Consider the following 14346-nt stretch of genomic DNA (forward strand, 5'->3'; position numbering starts at 1 on the left):
GATGACCTGACCTCAAGGCACATGATCGCTCCGCTTTCCGGCCGTGGATTTGCCGTGGCAGCTGACGCCAACGACAGGAAGGAGCAAAGCCTGCGTGGGAAGAAAAACCCATGGGATTTCAATTTTGCACCTGAAGTGACCTCGAACTCAGCAGACATGATTAGCTAGGACGCTGCTGCACATGAGGCTAGTTGAAGATGATGACGCATGGTAATTCATTCCGTGAAGAGATGACGATCGAGCATGTGTAGCCCTTGCACATGAAGTTGATAGTCACGACCGTTTGGCGAGCCGGCCGTGCAAGAAAGGGTAATCGATTTCGAGTTAATCGGATAATCATCAGGGAGAAAATTTCATCAGCTTCTTGGATGAGCATTTGATCCATTCCATCTAAGTTCCGGAATATGCCGTGCCAGCTGGCTCCACCCACGTTGACCGTTGACACCGCAAGTCAGCAGCAGCGTGCCACCAACAATCTCTGTGCCCTGGCGACGAATTTTACTTCAGCTCGAGGCTGCTGTTTCAGCAAAGCACCAAAAAGAAAAAGAAGAAGCGTCGCTTAACACGGCCCTTAATTATTGGGCCTTACCAACATCATCGTTCGGCCCACTCGAGACCCACACACACCATTCACCGCGAGGGAGAGAACAGAAGAGGCAGAGTGCGGAGAAGAAGGCTAGGGTTTAAGGTGCTCGGCGATGGCGTCGGCGGCCAAGTCCCTGGTGGCGCGGGCGGGATCGTCCCTCCTCGGCCGCCTCCTCGCGTCCCCATCACAGCCCCTCCTCCGCGCCGGGCTGCCGCCGCTCGCTAGGCTGCAGCCGCACGTCCCGCCTCCGCCGGCGGCGGCGGTGGATGCCTACGAGGCGGAGGCGGTCGCGAGGCTGACCTCGGTCCCCTGCGAGATCTCGTTCCCCTGCGGCCTCCCCTCGCTCCGATTCTTCATCGACGACGGTACCGCTTCTCTCTCGCGCGCTCGCTCATGAATTGGCCCGTGATTAAGTTCTACAGTTGGGCTCGGATCAGTGACGATTGCTGGATGTAGAAATAGGGGGAAATGTTGCGGTGCCTTACAATTCGTTGTTTATACAGATTGTGGCGCGTAAGTACTCATACTCGCATGGTTTCTGTTGTGGTGCACTATGTCTGTGATTTGCAGTTTTACCAATTTGCCATTAGCCGATTACAGATGCATGAAGCCTTGGGTAGTTGGGTTATTGCGTGCTTGGGAAGAATTGGCATGGTTTCTGACATTATGCGCTTTATTTCTCGTCCCTGCAAGCTTGTTTTATAGAATCCCATTATATTCTCGGTGAATGGTGATATGCTAATATTACTTGCCTTAGGTGATGGTGCATGTTTGTAGCTTGAGTCTTTCAGCAGATACCACCTGACTTGTTTGTCCTATACCTTGGTGCAATATTTTGAATATGTTACCACCAAGGTGAATGATTTGTGCGTGCCTCAGGTTCACTAATGAGTATGTGCTGGACAAATGAGTGTTTAGTGCCCGTGCTTTTGTCTGTGTGATTCACAAGCGGTAGCACTTCTAAATCTGTGTTATTCTGTTTATGTCAAAAGTAAGATCAGTGGCTGATCATCTTTTTCTCAAGAAAAGTTGTGCTTGTAGTTTGGTCATTCGTGTGCATTGAAGTGCATATAGTTTGTATTCACCATTTGGATTTTATGGTATGACTTTTGTACCATGAATTTTGTTCGGTAGTAGAAAGCAAAGATTGGTACAGTGCACAGTTGGATGTGGAATCATCGAAAGCCAAAAATTGGGATTGGGTGCAAGTTGAGAACTTCTCGCAGCTTATAAAGATATGTTATGTTGAATGTGCTGGACAAACAAATGTTTAATGCTTTTGCTGTGTCTTTATGATTCGCAAGCAGTAGGGCTTCTAAAAATCTGTTTTAAATTAGATCTGTACCACCAAAAGATTCACACTCTAGAAAAATACCATTAAAAGTTTGAGTTCTAGAAAACTACCATTGAAAGGTTGCTCCGTTAAAGAATTTTACCATCCCGTTAACTTCGTCCGTTTCTTTGCGCTCGGTATTGTGTATCAATTCTCTATCTAGCGATCTCCCATTCCCTCCTTTACCATCGCTGCTTCCTTCCCGGAGTCCAGTGCTGTCCACCCCATCTTCCCTCTCGTCCTCCTTTTGCATAGCTCCCCCAGGCCCCGACCCTTCCTCTCAACTCTCAAGAACTCCTATGAGCACTGGATTGATGAATCCTGTGAACTCCTATAAGCACAGTTTTGAACAGGCTCCGGGAACATCAACTTTATGCCAAGTTTAGCAAGTGTGAATTTTGGCTAAAGAAGGTAGCTTTCCTTGGACATGTTTTGTCAGAAAAAGGCATTGAAGTTGATCTAGGGAAAGTTAATGATATATTGGATTGGAAACCGCCAACATTTGTCCATGAAGTGAGAAGTTTTCTTGGAATGGCCAGGTATTACAGAATGTTCATTCCAAACTTTTCTAAGATTTCCAAACCAATAACTGAATTATTGAAGAAAGAATTAAATTTGGATGGAATCTAGAATGTGAAGAAGCATTTCAAATGCTGAAGAAGTTATTGACCACAGCTCCAGTGCTAGCTCAACCTAACCTTGAGAAGCATTTCAAACTAGGTTGTGTGCTTATGCAAGAAGGAAGGGTTATTGCTTATGCTTCTCGACAATTGAAGCGACATGAAGAGCATTACCCTACTCATGATCTTGAGCTTGCTGCCGTGGTTCATGCCTTAAAGATATGGCGACATTACCTTCTCAGAAGTGAATGTCATATTTGTACGGACCACAAGAGTTTGAAGTATATCTTCACTCAATCAGATTTGAATGAGGCAAAGAAGATGGTTGGAACTTATTAAAGATTACAAGTTGGAAATCCATTACCATCCGGGTACGGCTAATGTAGTGGCCGATGCTCTAAGTAGGAAAGCTCAATGCCACTGCATTACTGTTCAACCAAGCCTCAAGACCTTATGCAAAGAATTGGAAGATTTGAATTTGGAAATAGTAATGCAAGGTACTCTTCAGAATATTACTTTGCATGATACTTTAAAGGAGCATATAGTAAAAGCTCAGAAAGAAGACAAAGGAACGAGAATTCTTCGAGATCGGGTAAGCAAAGGTGAAGTTTCTTGTTTCACCCAAGATGAGAATGGGGTACTCTATTTCAAGAATAGAATAGTGGTACCCAAGGACATGGATTTGAGGAAAACAATCCTGGATGAAGCCCATCTATCAAGATTTTCTATTCATCCTGGGAATAACAAGATGTACCAAGATTTAAAGCAAAGATTCTGGTGGACAAAGGATGTAATGAGAAATAGCAAAGATTCTGGTGGACAAAGATTCTGAATGTGATACTTGTCAAAGGGTTAAGGCAGCTCATCGGTACATCGAGAAAAAGTGGTGCTTCTAGTTTGATAACTCTTGTGTATAGGAGCACGCATAGCTTATATGTACCATTTGAATTTTCTGTTATGCCTTTTTGTTTTGTTGAATATCAATCGATACTTCAGTCGTAGAACAACAAAGGTTGGTACGGTGTGCAGTTGTATGTGGAATCATTTGGAAGCCTAAAATTGAGACTGGGTGTAGCTTTAGAACTTCTCACAGCTCATAAAGATATGGTTATGTTGAATTGAATCCTAGAGTTTGGTAGAAAGTGGTCGAGAAATACTCAAGTGCACGGATTTCCTTTTGCTATTCTGGATTGTTTACTTACACGGTGCCAAATGGTGATTGCCCCTTGTTATCTGCTACTGATTTCCTGAAATTGGGTAGAAAGTGCCTGACTGATACTGAAGTACACAAGCATTCCTTTTGCTATGCTGGATTGTTTACTTACATGGTGCTAAACTGTGACTGTTCCTTGTTTCTTCTGCTCCTGAAATTGTGTTGTAGTGTTAGGTGACTTGTGATCTGGGAGCAGATCAAATTATTGTTGCTTTTATTTCCGTGATGAGTTGGACCACCTTCCGTGTCTACTAATCTGTTGCATATCTTTTCCTATTTGCAGTTGAGAATCCTGCTGCTAATGAACCCCTTCTGCTAATAAAGAGAACTTACCAGCCCAGTACCATCAAGCGGAAAAGAACCCATGGTTTTCTTACACGGTAGGGTCCCTCTCTACACGCCCTGATCCAGTTCGACTGTGTGCTACTTACTAGTATTTCGCGAATATTTTGTCATGCAAAAGATGATTGTTCCTCAAGTGATAAACGATCCACTGTACTTTACATATTTCTGCTACATGTGAATCCAAGAAGGGTCTTAGTGTGGCTGGCTTGGGCATGATATACAGTTCTGTTTTCATGCATTTGCGTTTCGGTGCACTAATGTCATTATTATTACACTGCTCCTGCAGTAAGTCGACCAAGGGTGGGCGCAAGGTGATCGCACGGAGAATCGCCAAAGGCAGGCACAGACTTTCCGTGTAGCGAGGCCTGTGGGTGCAGCGGGGCAAGGCACGGAGAATTGTGTCAGCTATTGGCAGGAGAATGGAGCTTCTTAGAGCCCTAAAGGCAATCTCCTCTCTATGCTTTCAAACTTCACACCTATTCACTCGATGATAGTTCGCACTTTTCAGCAGTCTTTCAAAGTCTGATATCATATTATCTGTATTTGGTTGTCATGACTGTACCTTTATGCGTGGAGGGGAGCTCTTTGACAATTAAAATAATATGTTTGTTCCCCTCTTCAGACTAAGCGTGCTATATGATTTCTAGAGGAATTCCTCATTTTTGCAGAACCTTTCAGATGACATGGAGGGTAAGGTGCTATGCTGTAACTTACCACCACGAGATCTATTTTTTTTTTCCATGAAAGACTTTTGCAGATAACGTCGAAACAGTTTCTTTGTATTGCCATTGTTTGGTGGCAAAAACCGATGCGTACCTATGACATGATTGTTGTTGTAATTAATGTAACATTTTCAGTTACTGTCAACTCATTTCTTGGGCACATGCAAGAATGATGTAACTTTTTTTAGATGACCTGCCTGTTGCGCTACTCTTAGAAATTCTTAGTGTATAAAAAAGCTGATGATTCCTATTTTTCGTATGTCAACCGCTGCGTGTAACTTGCTATCTCTTTTGTTCCATTAATGTCTTACGTGGCGACACAATGCTGAATATATAAGACCGTGCACTGCATACAGGAGCGCGCCAATCTTCCTAGTGATCTACTACATGCAGTATCATTTCACCAGCAAATCGTATGATTTCCCATTTGTATTATCTCCACCTCAGCCTTTTTTTCATTTCGAGATCCATCAATTATACCATTGAAGATGAATTTAATTATACCATTAAAGATGAATTTATTTGAAACATCGAAGATGAATTTAATTATACTATCAAAGATGAATTTATTTGAAACAGAAACATCCTCCACTTCTGCTATACTAACAACAGTAAATTGACCATGCTACAGTCATTTTAAGAAGAACATGTAAGAAACATTGTGTCCACAAACAGTCCTCCACTTCTGCTATACTAACAACAGTAGATTGACCATGCTACAGTCATTTTAAGAGAAACATGCAGGGCGCGTTTGGTTCCCCCGTATATGCCTCGGCCTGGCCCTCGGGATGCAGTGTCGAAGTGATTGGATGCCTGTATGGGGTCCTGAGCCTGGCCCTCGGCGTGCAAGACAGCCCCCCGAGGCTGGCTGCCGGGAAACGAAAATGGATTCCGTTTCTTGGCAGCCTGGCTCGTGCGGGACGCGAGCGCGCCCTCGGTGCCCAGAAAAAATGGCTCTTCAGATGCAGGCGGGAGATGCGGGGGCGCGCGCGGGAAGCTAGGGTTACCGCCGCCCCTTTCGCGCCATCCATCCGCGTTATATCTTCACCGCCGCCGCCCCTCTCCCTATTCTCTCCCTCGCACTCGCCTTCTGGCTCTCCGCTCTGAGCTCTCCCGCTTCCTCGTGTCCTCCTCTTCCTGCTCGTCCAGATCTGACTGGTGGTAGCAGGTGATGCATCTTCTCTTCCTTGTGCTCCAGATCCACGGTGTTTGAGGCTCGATTCAATCGATGGCTGACCTTTCTCTTCTCCCTCTCTTCATTTTCCGCAGGTTTGAGGTTCGATTCGTCGGGGTTTCATGGCAAAGAGAGCAGGTAACTTGTAATCCCTCGCAGATTTGGTGTTGCTCCCTTTCCCCCATCGGTTTTTTTAGGGTCCTAATGTTTTGAGCATTTGTAGGGTCGGATCTGTGCTGGTGATTTCGTTGGAGGTAAAAAGGCAAGTTTTTTCTTTTAGGGTTTCGATCTGTTCTTGTTTCTCCCGATTGGATCTTGCATGTTGTGATACTAATCCCTTTCCCTCATGTGCAGATCTGCCTTTATCTTGCCTTACCCGTTGAACTCTTGAAAGCCCTCCGACTTTTTTTTGCAAGGAGCTAGCGGTAACGATTTTTCCAGTGAGCCTTTGTCATTAGCCGATGATGGTTGCTTACTTACTCTGAAAATTGAGCACATATTCTTAGCCGATGATGAATGCTTATTTACTTTCAACAGTGAGCACATGTTCTTGGCTGATGATATTACTTTATAAATATGAAAACTGAGCACATGTCCTTAGCCAATGATGCATTCTTATTACACTGATTTACCTATATCTGAGCACTTGTGCATTAGGCGATGATGCAGTTTTTTTTCCTGACCCACTTGTTGAATGCTGAAAATGATTTGTTGTTTTCCTTAGACATGCTTTGCATTTTGTAATAGATGAACCCTGTCGACCAGAGACGCATGCTTGTGATAAAAGCTGCTGCTTTTGTGTCTGTCATCTATGCATACTTCATGAGTAGGCTGAGGGTGGCCCATAATTCATAGACTCGGATCACATATGCCCCAATGAGTGCCATGGATGAGGAACGGCAAGCCAACCTGGACAAAATTTTTAATTGTAATGACATAGAATGTGTGAACATGTTGCGTATGCGTAGAGCTCCCTTTTTCAACATGTGTAACCTGCTTAGGGACAGAAACTTGCTAAGAGACACAATAAACAGTACTGTGGAGGAACAAGTAGCAATGTTTCTCCATGTTATGGGACACAACCAGAGATTTAGAGTAATCCACCAAACATTTAGGAGATCCATGGAAACAGTAAGTAGGTATTTCAGAGAGGTCTTGTATGCTATTGGTGAGCTGAGGGGAGAGATGATAAGGCCACCATCAACTGAGACAACACTTAAAATCAGAACAAGCCCAAGGTGGTATCCTTATTTTAAGGTAATTAAATGAATTTAAGGTTTATCTCTACCTAATTGCAGTCCTGACCAAACTTTAATCACAAGTCTTGCTATAATGTAGGACTGTATTGGTGCAATAGATGGTACTCATGTTCATGCTAGAGTACCAGCAAAGATATCTGCAGCATTCAGGGGTAGGAAGCACTATCTGTCGGGGGAAAAATATTAACGAATCTTCGAAGCCCATCCGGTATCCTGGGGTCAGGCATCCCCGACCCCCGTGAGACCAAGCTCCGCCTCGCCCGACCGCAGGTCCGGGGTCGGGAGCATCCGACCCCCCGCCGTAGGCCTCCGCTTCGTCCAACCCCAAGCATAAGAGGTCGGACTGACCCGGGGCCCACTAGACAAGTATCCACCTCGGGCGCAGATCTCGTGGGTCCCCCTGTTGATTCCACCATAAATGCGCCGCAAAGCTGTCAGAAGGAAGGATCTCCGCGCCCCCACGCAACCCATCGCAAGTACCCATGCGTGGCTGCACAGTACTTGCTACAGTAGCTGCGACCCTCTTCGATTGGCCACAGGGCACTCATGGTCTGCACCGCCCACGGCAGGAAGGAGCCTCGCCCGCTCTCGTGCCCGGCGCGCCCCGGCGGCAGAGATGCGACGTCCGCTCTCCGCAGGCTGTCAGCAGGATGGCAAGATCCGCCGCCTCCCCCAATGGACACAGGGTCACGATGAAACGCCATCATCATGTCTGGCGGCTACAGTCGCCGAGGAGGCCATCGACAGGATTCAGTGGCCGCCTCCCTCTTCCGGCAAACGCGCCAGTAGGAGCCGAAGGCCAGTGAGGACGCTGGCGACCTGGGAACTTGCTCCCCCCCTCGCATTGTTCTTTTTACCTAGCCATGTTTATCTTTTTACCGCTCCCCACGCTCGGTCTCACCTATAACTCCGGTGGCCTCCTTACGCTATAAAAGAGGAATCGGGGGCCTGAGACAAGGGGAGGCTGAACGCACAACTCAAGACACCATAACGCTTCCTAGACAACAGAACACACAAGCGCACCCTGCTAGAGCGTCAGGGCACATCCAAGAGACTTGGGACCGGTTCCCTCTCTCGCACTCCTGTAACCCCTACTACAGAACCCTGCGTGGGCAACACGAGCAGCTCCCGATACTGGATGTAGGGCGTTCCCTTACCCAAACCAGTCTAAACCCTGTGTCTCCCACGCCACCATCCGAAGCCTTACGCGCATAAAAGAAATTTACTAGTCTAAGTCTTGACCCGCTAATCTTGACAACGACAGTTGGCGCGCCAGGTAGGGGACCTTTGCGCGTACATCTCCGGCTTCAGATGGCCAACCACGACGCCAGCTTCGCTCCAGGCTCCCTGATCTGCTTCGGGAGTCTGGACTTCCTCGCCACCGGGAAGGGGATCGAGCTGATCCCTCTCCTCGTCTTGCCCGCTCGCCCCACCATCCCCGGCTCCGCTGCCGGGACAACGACGAGCAGCCAGGCGCGCGCTGGAGGGCCTTCCTCAGGAGGGTGGCTCTCTGGGCTGCGCAATGCCGCGGTGACCTACGGTCACCTCCTGACGCGGTCCGTGACCGTGTCGCCCGCGAGCAACGAGCTCGCAGGCGTGGCGAGGACAATTTTCGACGCCGGCTCCGACAACGGGAGCCACCACCCCTCGCGTGAGTGCTTCATGGCCGACGTGCACTCCGAGGGGTCCAACGACGACGGCGCCGAAGGGAGGCAGAGGACTCCCCCACCGCACGCTGCGGCTATGACTGGGGCCCTTGGCAAAGCCCCGGTGCAACCTCGACAACCGGAGGCGCGCGCGGCGTCCCGCTAGGAGGTCGAGCGCCCCCGCAACGAAGGCGGAGCACAACAACGGGCGCGCGATGTCCAGCAGCGCATCTGCGCGGATGAGGAACGCCCTCAGCTCTTCGCTCGCGCCAGCCAGAACATCGCTGCCGCGGCAGCCCTACTCTGGCGACTCCCCGAGCCTGCGACGCCCGAGGAGCGTCAGGCGCGCCAAGAGGTGCGCAACCTGCTCGAGTGCGACGCGGGCAAAACGCCAGCAGGGCGGCGCCCGATGCGCCCCCGGAGAGGCGGGGGGAGTGTGTTCACCAGCCTCCTCCTAGGGCAAACCAGGCCGCGCCCGCTCGGCGGACACCACCGCCCGCAGGAGGCGGGGCTCAGTCCATTCACCGACGCGTCGGCTCTGTCCGCGACGCTCGCGACACCCTAGACGCGCGGAGGAACTCCCGCGCGGACAGGGAGGAAGGGGTAGATCGCGGCTACCACGTCCACAGCGGCGGACGCTACGACAGCAAAGAGGACCGCAGCCCGAGCCTCGACCCGGCGGGGCCCCGGACCTTCTCCGCGCGCATCCTGAACACGCTGTTTCCGCCGCGCTTCAGGCAACCAACAAATGTGGCCAAATACTCGGGGGAAACGAACCCCGGGGTACGGCTCAGCGACTACCGGCTTGCATGTCAAGCCGGCGGGGCGGACGATGACCTGTTCATCATCCGTAACCTCCCGCTCTTTTTGGCCGACTCAGCACGAGCCTGGCTGGAACACATCCCTTCAGGTCGGATCCGCAGCTGGAACGACCTGAAGGAAATATTCGTGGGAAACTTTCAGGGCACGTACACGCACCCCGGCAACTCCTGGGATCTTCGGAGCTGCCGCCAGGGATCAGACGAGTCCCTCCGGGACTACATCCGACGCTTCTCTAGGAAGCGCACCGAGCTCTCCAACATCGCGGACGCCGACGTCATAAGAGCCTTCCTGGCAGGAACCTCCTGCTGGCCCCTCGTCCACGAGCTAGGGCGCCGAGGCCCGCGGACGACGAAGGAGCTCCTCAATATCGCCACTAGCTACGCCTCAGGCGAAGAGGCCGTTGGAGCAATCTTCGACCGCTCCAAGGGCAAGGCAAAGCGGGAGGAGGATGCTGACGAGGGCACCTCCAACCGCCAGCAGCAGAAGAAGAAAAGCAAGCAGCGGCGCGAGGCTCCCCTCGTGGCTGCTGTAGAGCGCAAGCGAGGACAACCGCCCCCAGAGGGCACGCCCGGCTTCTTCGACAAGCTGCTCGAGGGACCGTGCCCGAACCACGAGTTCCCCGTGAAGCACGCCTACAAGGACTGCAACCTCATGATGAGGTACTTCGTAGGCAACCCAGTGAAAGGCGACCGAAGACGGAAGCCTGACGAGGAGAAGAAGGACGACGAGGAGAAGGAAGACGGCTTCCCCAAGGTGGACGGCTGCTTCATGATCTTTGGCGGCCCGGCGGCGTACGACTCCAAGCACCGTCAGAAGCTGGAGCGCCGCGAAGTTTACGTGGCCGAGCCTGCGACACCGGCCTTCCTCGACTTGGCAGGATCCGCCATCACCTTCGACCGGTACGACCATCCGGGACGCGTCCGGCATCCGGGGCGCTACCCTCTCGTCGTCGACCCTATCATCGGCACGACGCGCCTCACCAAGGTGCTCATGGATGGAGGCAGCAGCCTCAACATCCTCTACGCTGAGACCCTCGACGCCATGGTGATTGACCTCTCCCGCCTCCGCCCCAGCAAGGCGCCATTCCACGGCGTCGTGCTAGGGAAACAGGCAATGCCTCTTGGGCAGATCGACTTGCCTGTCACTTTCGGGACCCCTTTCAACTACAGGAAGGAGGTCCTAACCTTCAAGGTGGTAGGATTCCGTGGAACCTACCACGCCATCTTGGGGCGGCCGTGCTACACAAAGTTCATGGCCATCCCCAACTACACCTACCTCAAGCTTAAGCTGCCGGGGCCCAACGGGGTCGTCACCGTCAGCACGTCTTTCCAAAAGGTGTACGAGTGCGACGTAGAATGCTGCGAGTACACTGCAGCCATTACCTTCATAGAAGAATTGGCGGTCCAGCTCGCGGACGGCACCGAGGACCAGCCCGACTCCAAGCAGTCGGCCACCTCCTTCGAAGCCACCGAAGGCGTCAAGGAGGTCCTCCTCAACCCCAGCAGCTCCGATGGCCGGACTGTGCGGATTGGCGCTACCCTATCTCCCAAATAGGAAAGCGCGTTGGTCGACTTCCTCCGCGCGAACAGCGACGTTTTCGCGTGGAAGCCCTCGGACATGCCCGGCATTCCGAGAGAAGTCGCCGAGCACTCCTTGAACATCAAGGCCGGCTCCAAGCCAGTAAAGCAAGGTCTGCGCCGCTTCGACGAGGAGAGGCGCAAGGCCATCGGCGAGGAGCTCCAGAAGCTTTTGGCGGCTGGATTCATCAAGGAAGTGTACCACCCTGAGTGGCTAGCTAATCCTATTCTTGTGCAAAAAAAGAATGGGAAATGGAGAATGTGCGTTGACTATACCGGTCTCAACAAGGCATGCCCAAAGGATCCGTTTCCTTTGCCACGCATAGATCAGATAGTCGACTCAACCGCCGGGTGCAAAATCCTCAGCTTCCTTGACGCGTATTCCGACTACCATCAGATTGCGATGAAAGAGTCCGACCAGCTCGCTACCTCTTTCATCACCCCCTTCAGCCCCTACTGCTACGTCAAGATGCCGTTCGACCTCAAAAACGCGGGGGCTACGTTCTAGCGATGCATGCTGAAGTGTTTCGGGGACCTCATCGGGCGGACCGTGGAGGCTTACGTCGACGACATCGTGGTCAAATCCAAAAAGGGCGACCAGCTCGTCCCCGACCTCGAACTAGCCTTCAAAAGGCTGAGGGACAAGCATATTAAGCTCAATCCCGAAAAAATGCATCTTCGGGGTTCCGAGGGGCATGCTGCTGGGTTTCATCGTCTCCGTGCGTGGCATCGAAGCCAATCCAGAGAAGATAGCAGCCATCAACGACATGGGGCCGATCCGAAATATAAAAGGAGTCCAGCGCGTCATGGGATGCTTGGCGGCTCTGAGCCGCTTCATCTCGCGCCTTGGCAAACGGCAGATATAGAAATAGTTGGGATAAAAACTATCCCTAGCCTTGGGGACGGCGGGGAAGGAAGCACCAGCAGGGACCAGATAATATGTTCTTGGCAACGTATCGGCATTTTTGTAGCACCTAGTGTTATTAAAATCCTAAGAAGGTCATTAAGAGGTTAATGATGAAATTTGGGTTAAAAAGAAGCATTATGAGCTAAGTTCAAATATGAGCCAAATTTGACTAAAAATTCAAATTAAAGATTCAAATTTAGAAAAAATTGACAAAAATTTGGAATCAAGAGCTGAAGGCATTTATAATTCAAAGGAATCAAGTTTGAGATTAAATTCAAGTCATAAGCATCTCAAATGCATAGTCAAAGTTGTTGACTTAGATCAATTGTTCACCATCTGAAAAATTCCAAGTCTGAAAAATAGAGATAAGTGGTCAACTTTGAGCTCAGTTTTTGAAGGTTTTTACATAAGAACGTTGGATCTTTTTTTGATAGCAAATGGACTTGGATATCTAGTGACCAATTTGAGTAGGCTATATACCAGAGAATTCAAAGGATTCAAATTGTAATAAGAGCTCAAAGTTTGAAAGTTCACATTGTTGGAGCTCTCTATCGAAACTGAATGGCTAATGCCATTGTACTTTGAAATTAGTGATAAGTGGCCCACTTTGGATCAAGTTTTTGAAGATTTCTATATGTAGAGGTTGGACAATAACATGCAAAATGGGATGTATACTCTATGGGTAACAAATGACAGTAGCTCTTGGACAAGGAAAAGTTGGTTTGGAAATTTAAATTGAGTTCAAAAGATTGAACTCTATGCTGTGTTGGCCTTGTTCAGTTAACTGACAAACCTATTATACAAGTTTAGTAGAAGCTCAAGTTTTGCCAACATTCATAAATTCATATCTCTCAATCCGTTGCTCTATGGAACAAAAGCTCCATCTAGGACTTGTAGCAGATAGAACCATCTACTAGTTTGGTTAAAAGAGGTGGTAGAGTTTGAATTGAAAGTTGAGCGCAATTTTGGTTTGAACTTCAGGCAGAAATGGAGCAAAGGGGGAGAAGTAGAGCAACAATGATGCCACGCAACTACTTGCTGCCGATGGCCGGAGACGGTTCCGCCCGTGCCACGTGCCGGCGCTGCGTGCGAAGTGAAGTAGCCAAGCAAGCATGAGGTGGCCAATGAGGAGGCGGTAAAAATTGTATGAGCACCGCTACCACCGGCCGTCATTATTCCATTCATCGTTGCTGCCTAGTTTTTCACCACGCCTCAGTCACCAGCGATTTCCACCACTGTCCGACCACCACCGCCCGTTTCCCTTTGCCAGAACCGTTGCCTTGAAGTCCTGAACCCGTTGCACCAATCACCATCCAGCCCCTTCCATCACAACACCTTCCCGCGACCATCTTCCTCAAGTCCGGCCGCCCCTCTGTTTTTTGTAAGGCTGCCGCCGTGGAGCTCCATGTTGCCGGGGTTATGGTCGATGTCTGAGAATTAGAGCGTGTCACGCATGATCCGTAGATCGTGTAGGTGTCGGTTGTTGACCTGGAGCATGGTCGGGTTGGCCAGAGCTCTTGCACCACCGCCGTGGCCGCTGTAGTCGAGCTCCTTGCTCCGGCTGCGGGGAGCTCTAGTTTGGGAGAGTGCCGGGTGTTTTAGGTTTTGGTGAAGCTTCTGAGCTAGCTTGTGGTCGTCGAGACGCCGTCGTTGAGCCGCGCACCGCCACGAACCCTAGCGTCGCTGCTCGCCGCCACGTCGCTGTTCATCGCCGTCGCTAGCCAAACCAGACCAACAACACCCCCGGTGTGTGTGCGTAGTCGAGGTGAGCTAGGCTGTGTAGTTGCCGTCGCCGGAGAGCTCGCCGGCGGCAAGTTCTCGCGGTTGCCTGCTGGTGTACCCGCGGTTTGAGCTGGGTACACTTTGCACAGAGCTGGGCCCGCGTGTCTGTGAGAAAGGGTAGAGCGGGGGTGAGTGAGGACAGAGTTCGAGGGGGTTTTTGGGTAAAAAGTTGATTTAGAGTTCTAGAAATTAGATTTAAATTCTGTTTTCATATTTAATTCATTTTAAATTGTAGAAATGACCAAAATTAGTGAAACCAATTTTATTAGGTGTGTTTTATTTTCCTTTATGCATTAAAAATTCTTAAACCCAAGGAAAAGATAATAAAAATTAAGTATTTATTTAGTGCCTTTATTTAAG

General features: G+C 50.0%; 1 protein-coding gene across 1 annotated transcript; it reads left to right on the plus strand.

Annotated features, from left to right (window-relative positions):
* Positions 1-613: 613 nt before the first annotated feature.
* On the plus strand, positions 614-4883 carry LOC101774342. The gene is made up of 3 exons (XM_004968960.3): positions 614-951; positions 4036-4132; positions 4384-4883. The coding sequence occupies exons 1-3, from the start codon at positions 699-701 to the stop codon at positions 4454-4456; spliced, it is 423 nt and encodes a 140-aa protein (XP_004969017.1). The 5' UTR covers positions 614-698; the 3' UTR covers positions 4457-4883.
* The last annotated feature ends 9463 nt before the right edge of the window (positions 4884-14346 follow it).

The sequence above is a fragment of the Setaria italica genome, chromosome V, assembly GCF_000263155.2.
Source record: "Setaria italica strain Yugu1 chromosome V, Setaria_italica_v2.0, whole genome shotgun sequence".
Classification (NCBI taxonomy): domain Eukaryota; kingdom Viridiplantae; phylum Streptophyta; class Magnoliopsida; order Poales; family Poaceae; genus Setaria; species Setaria italica.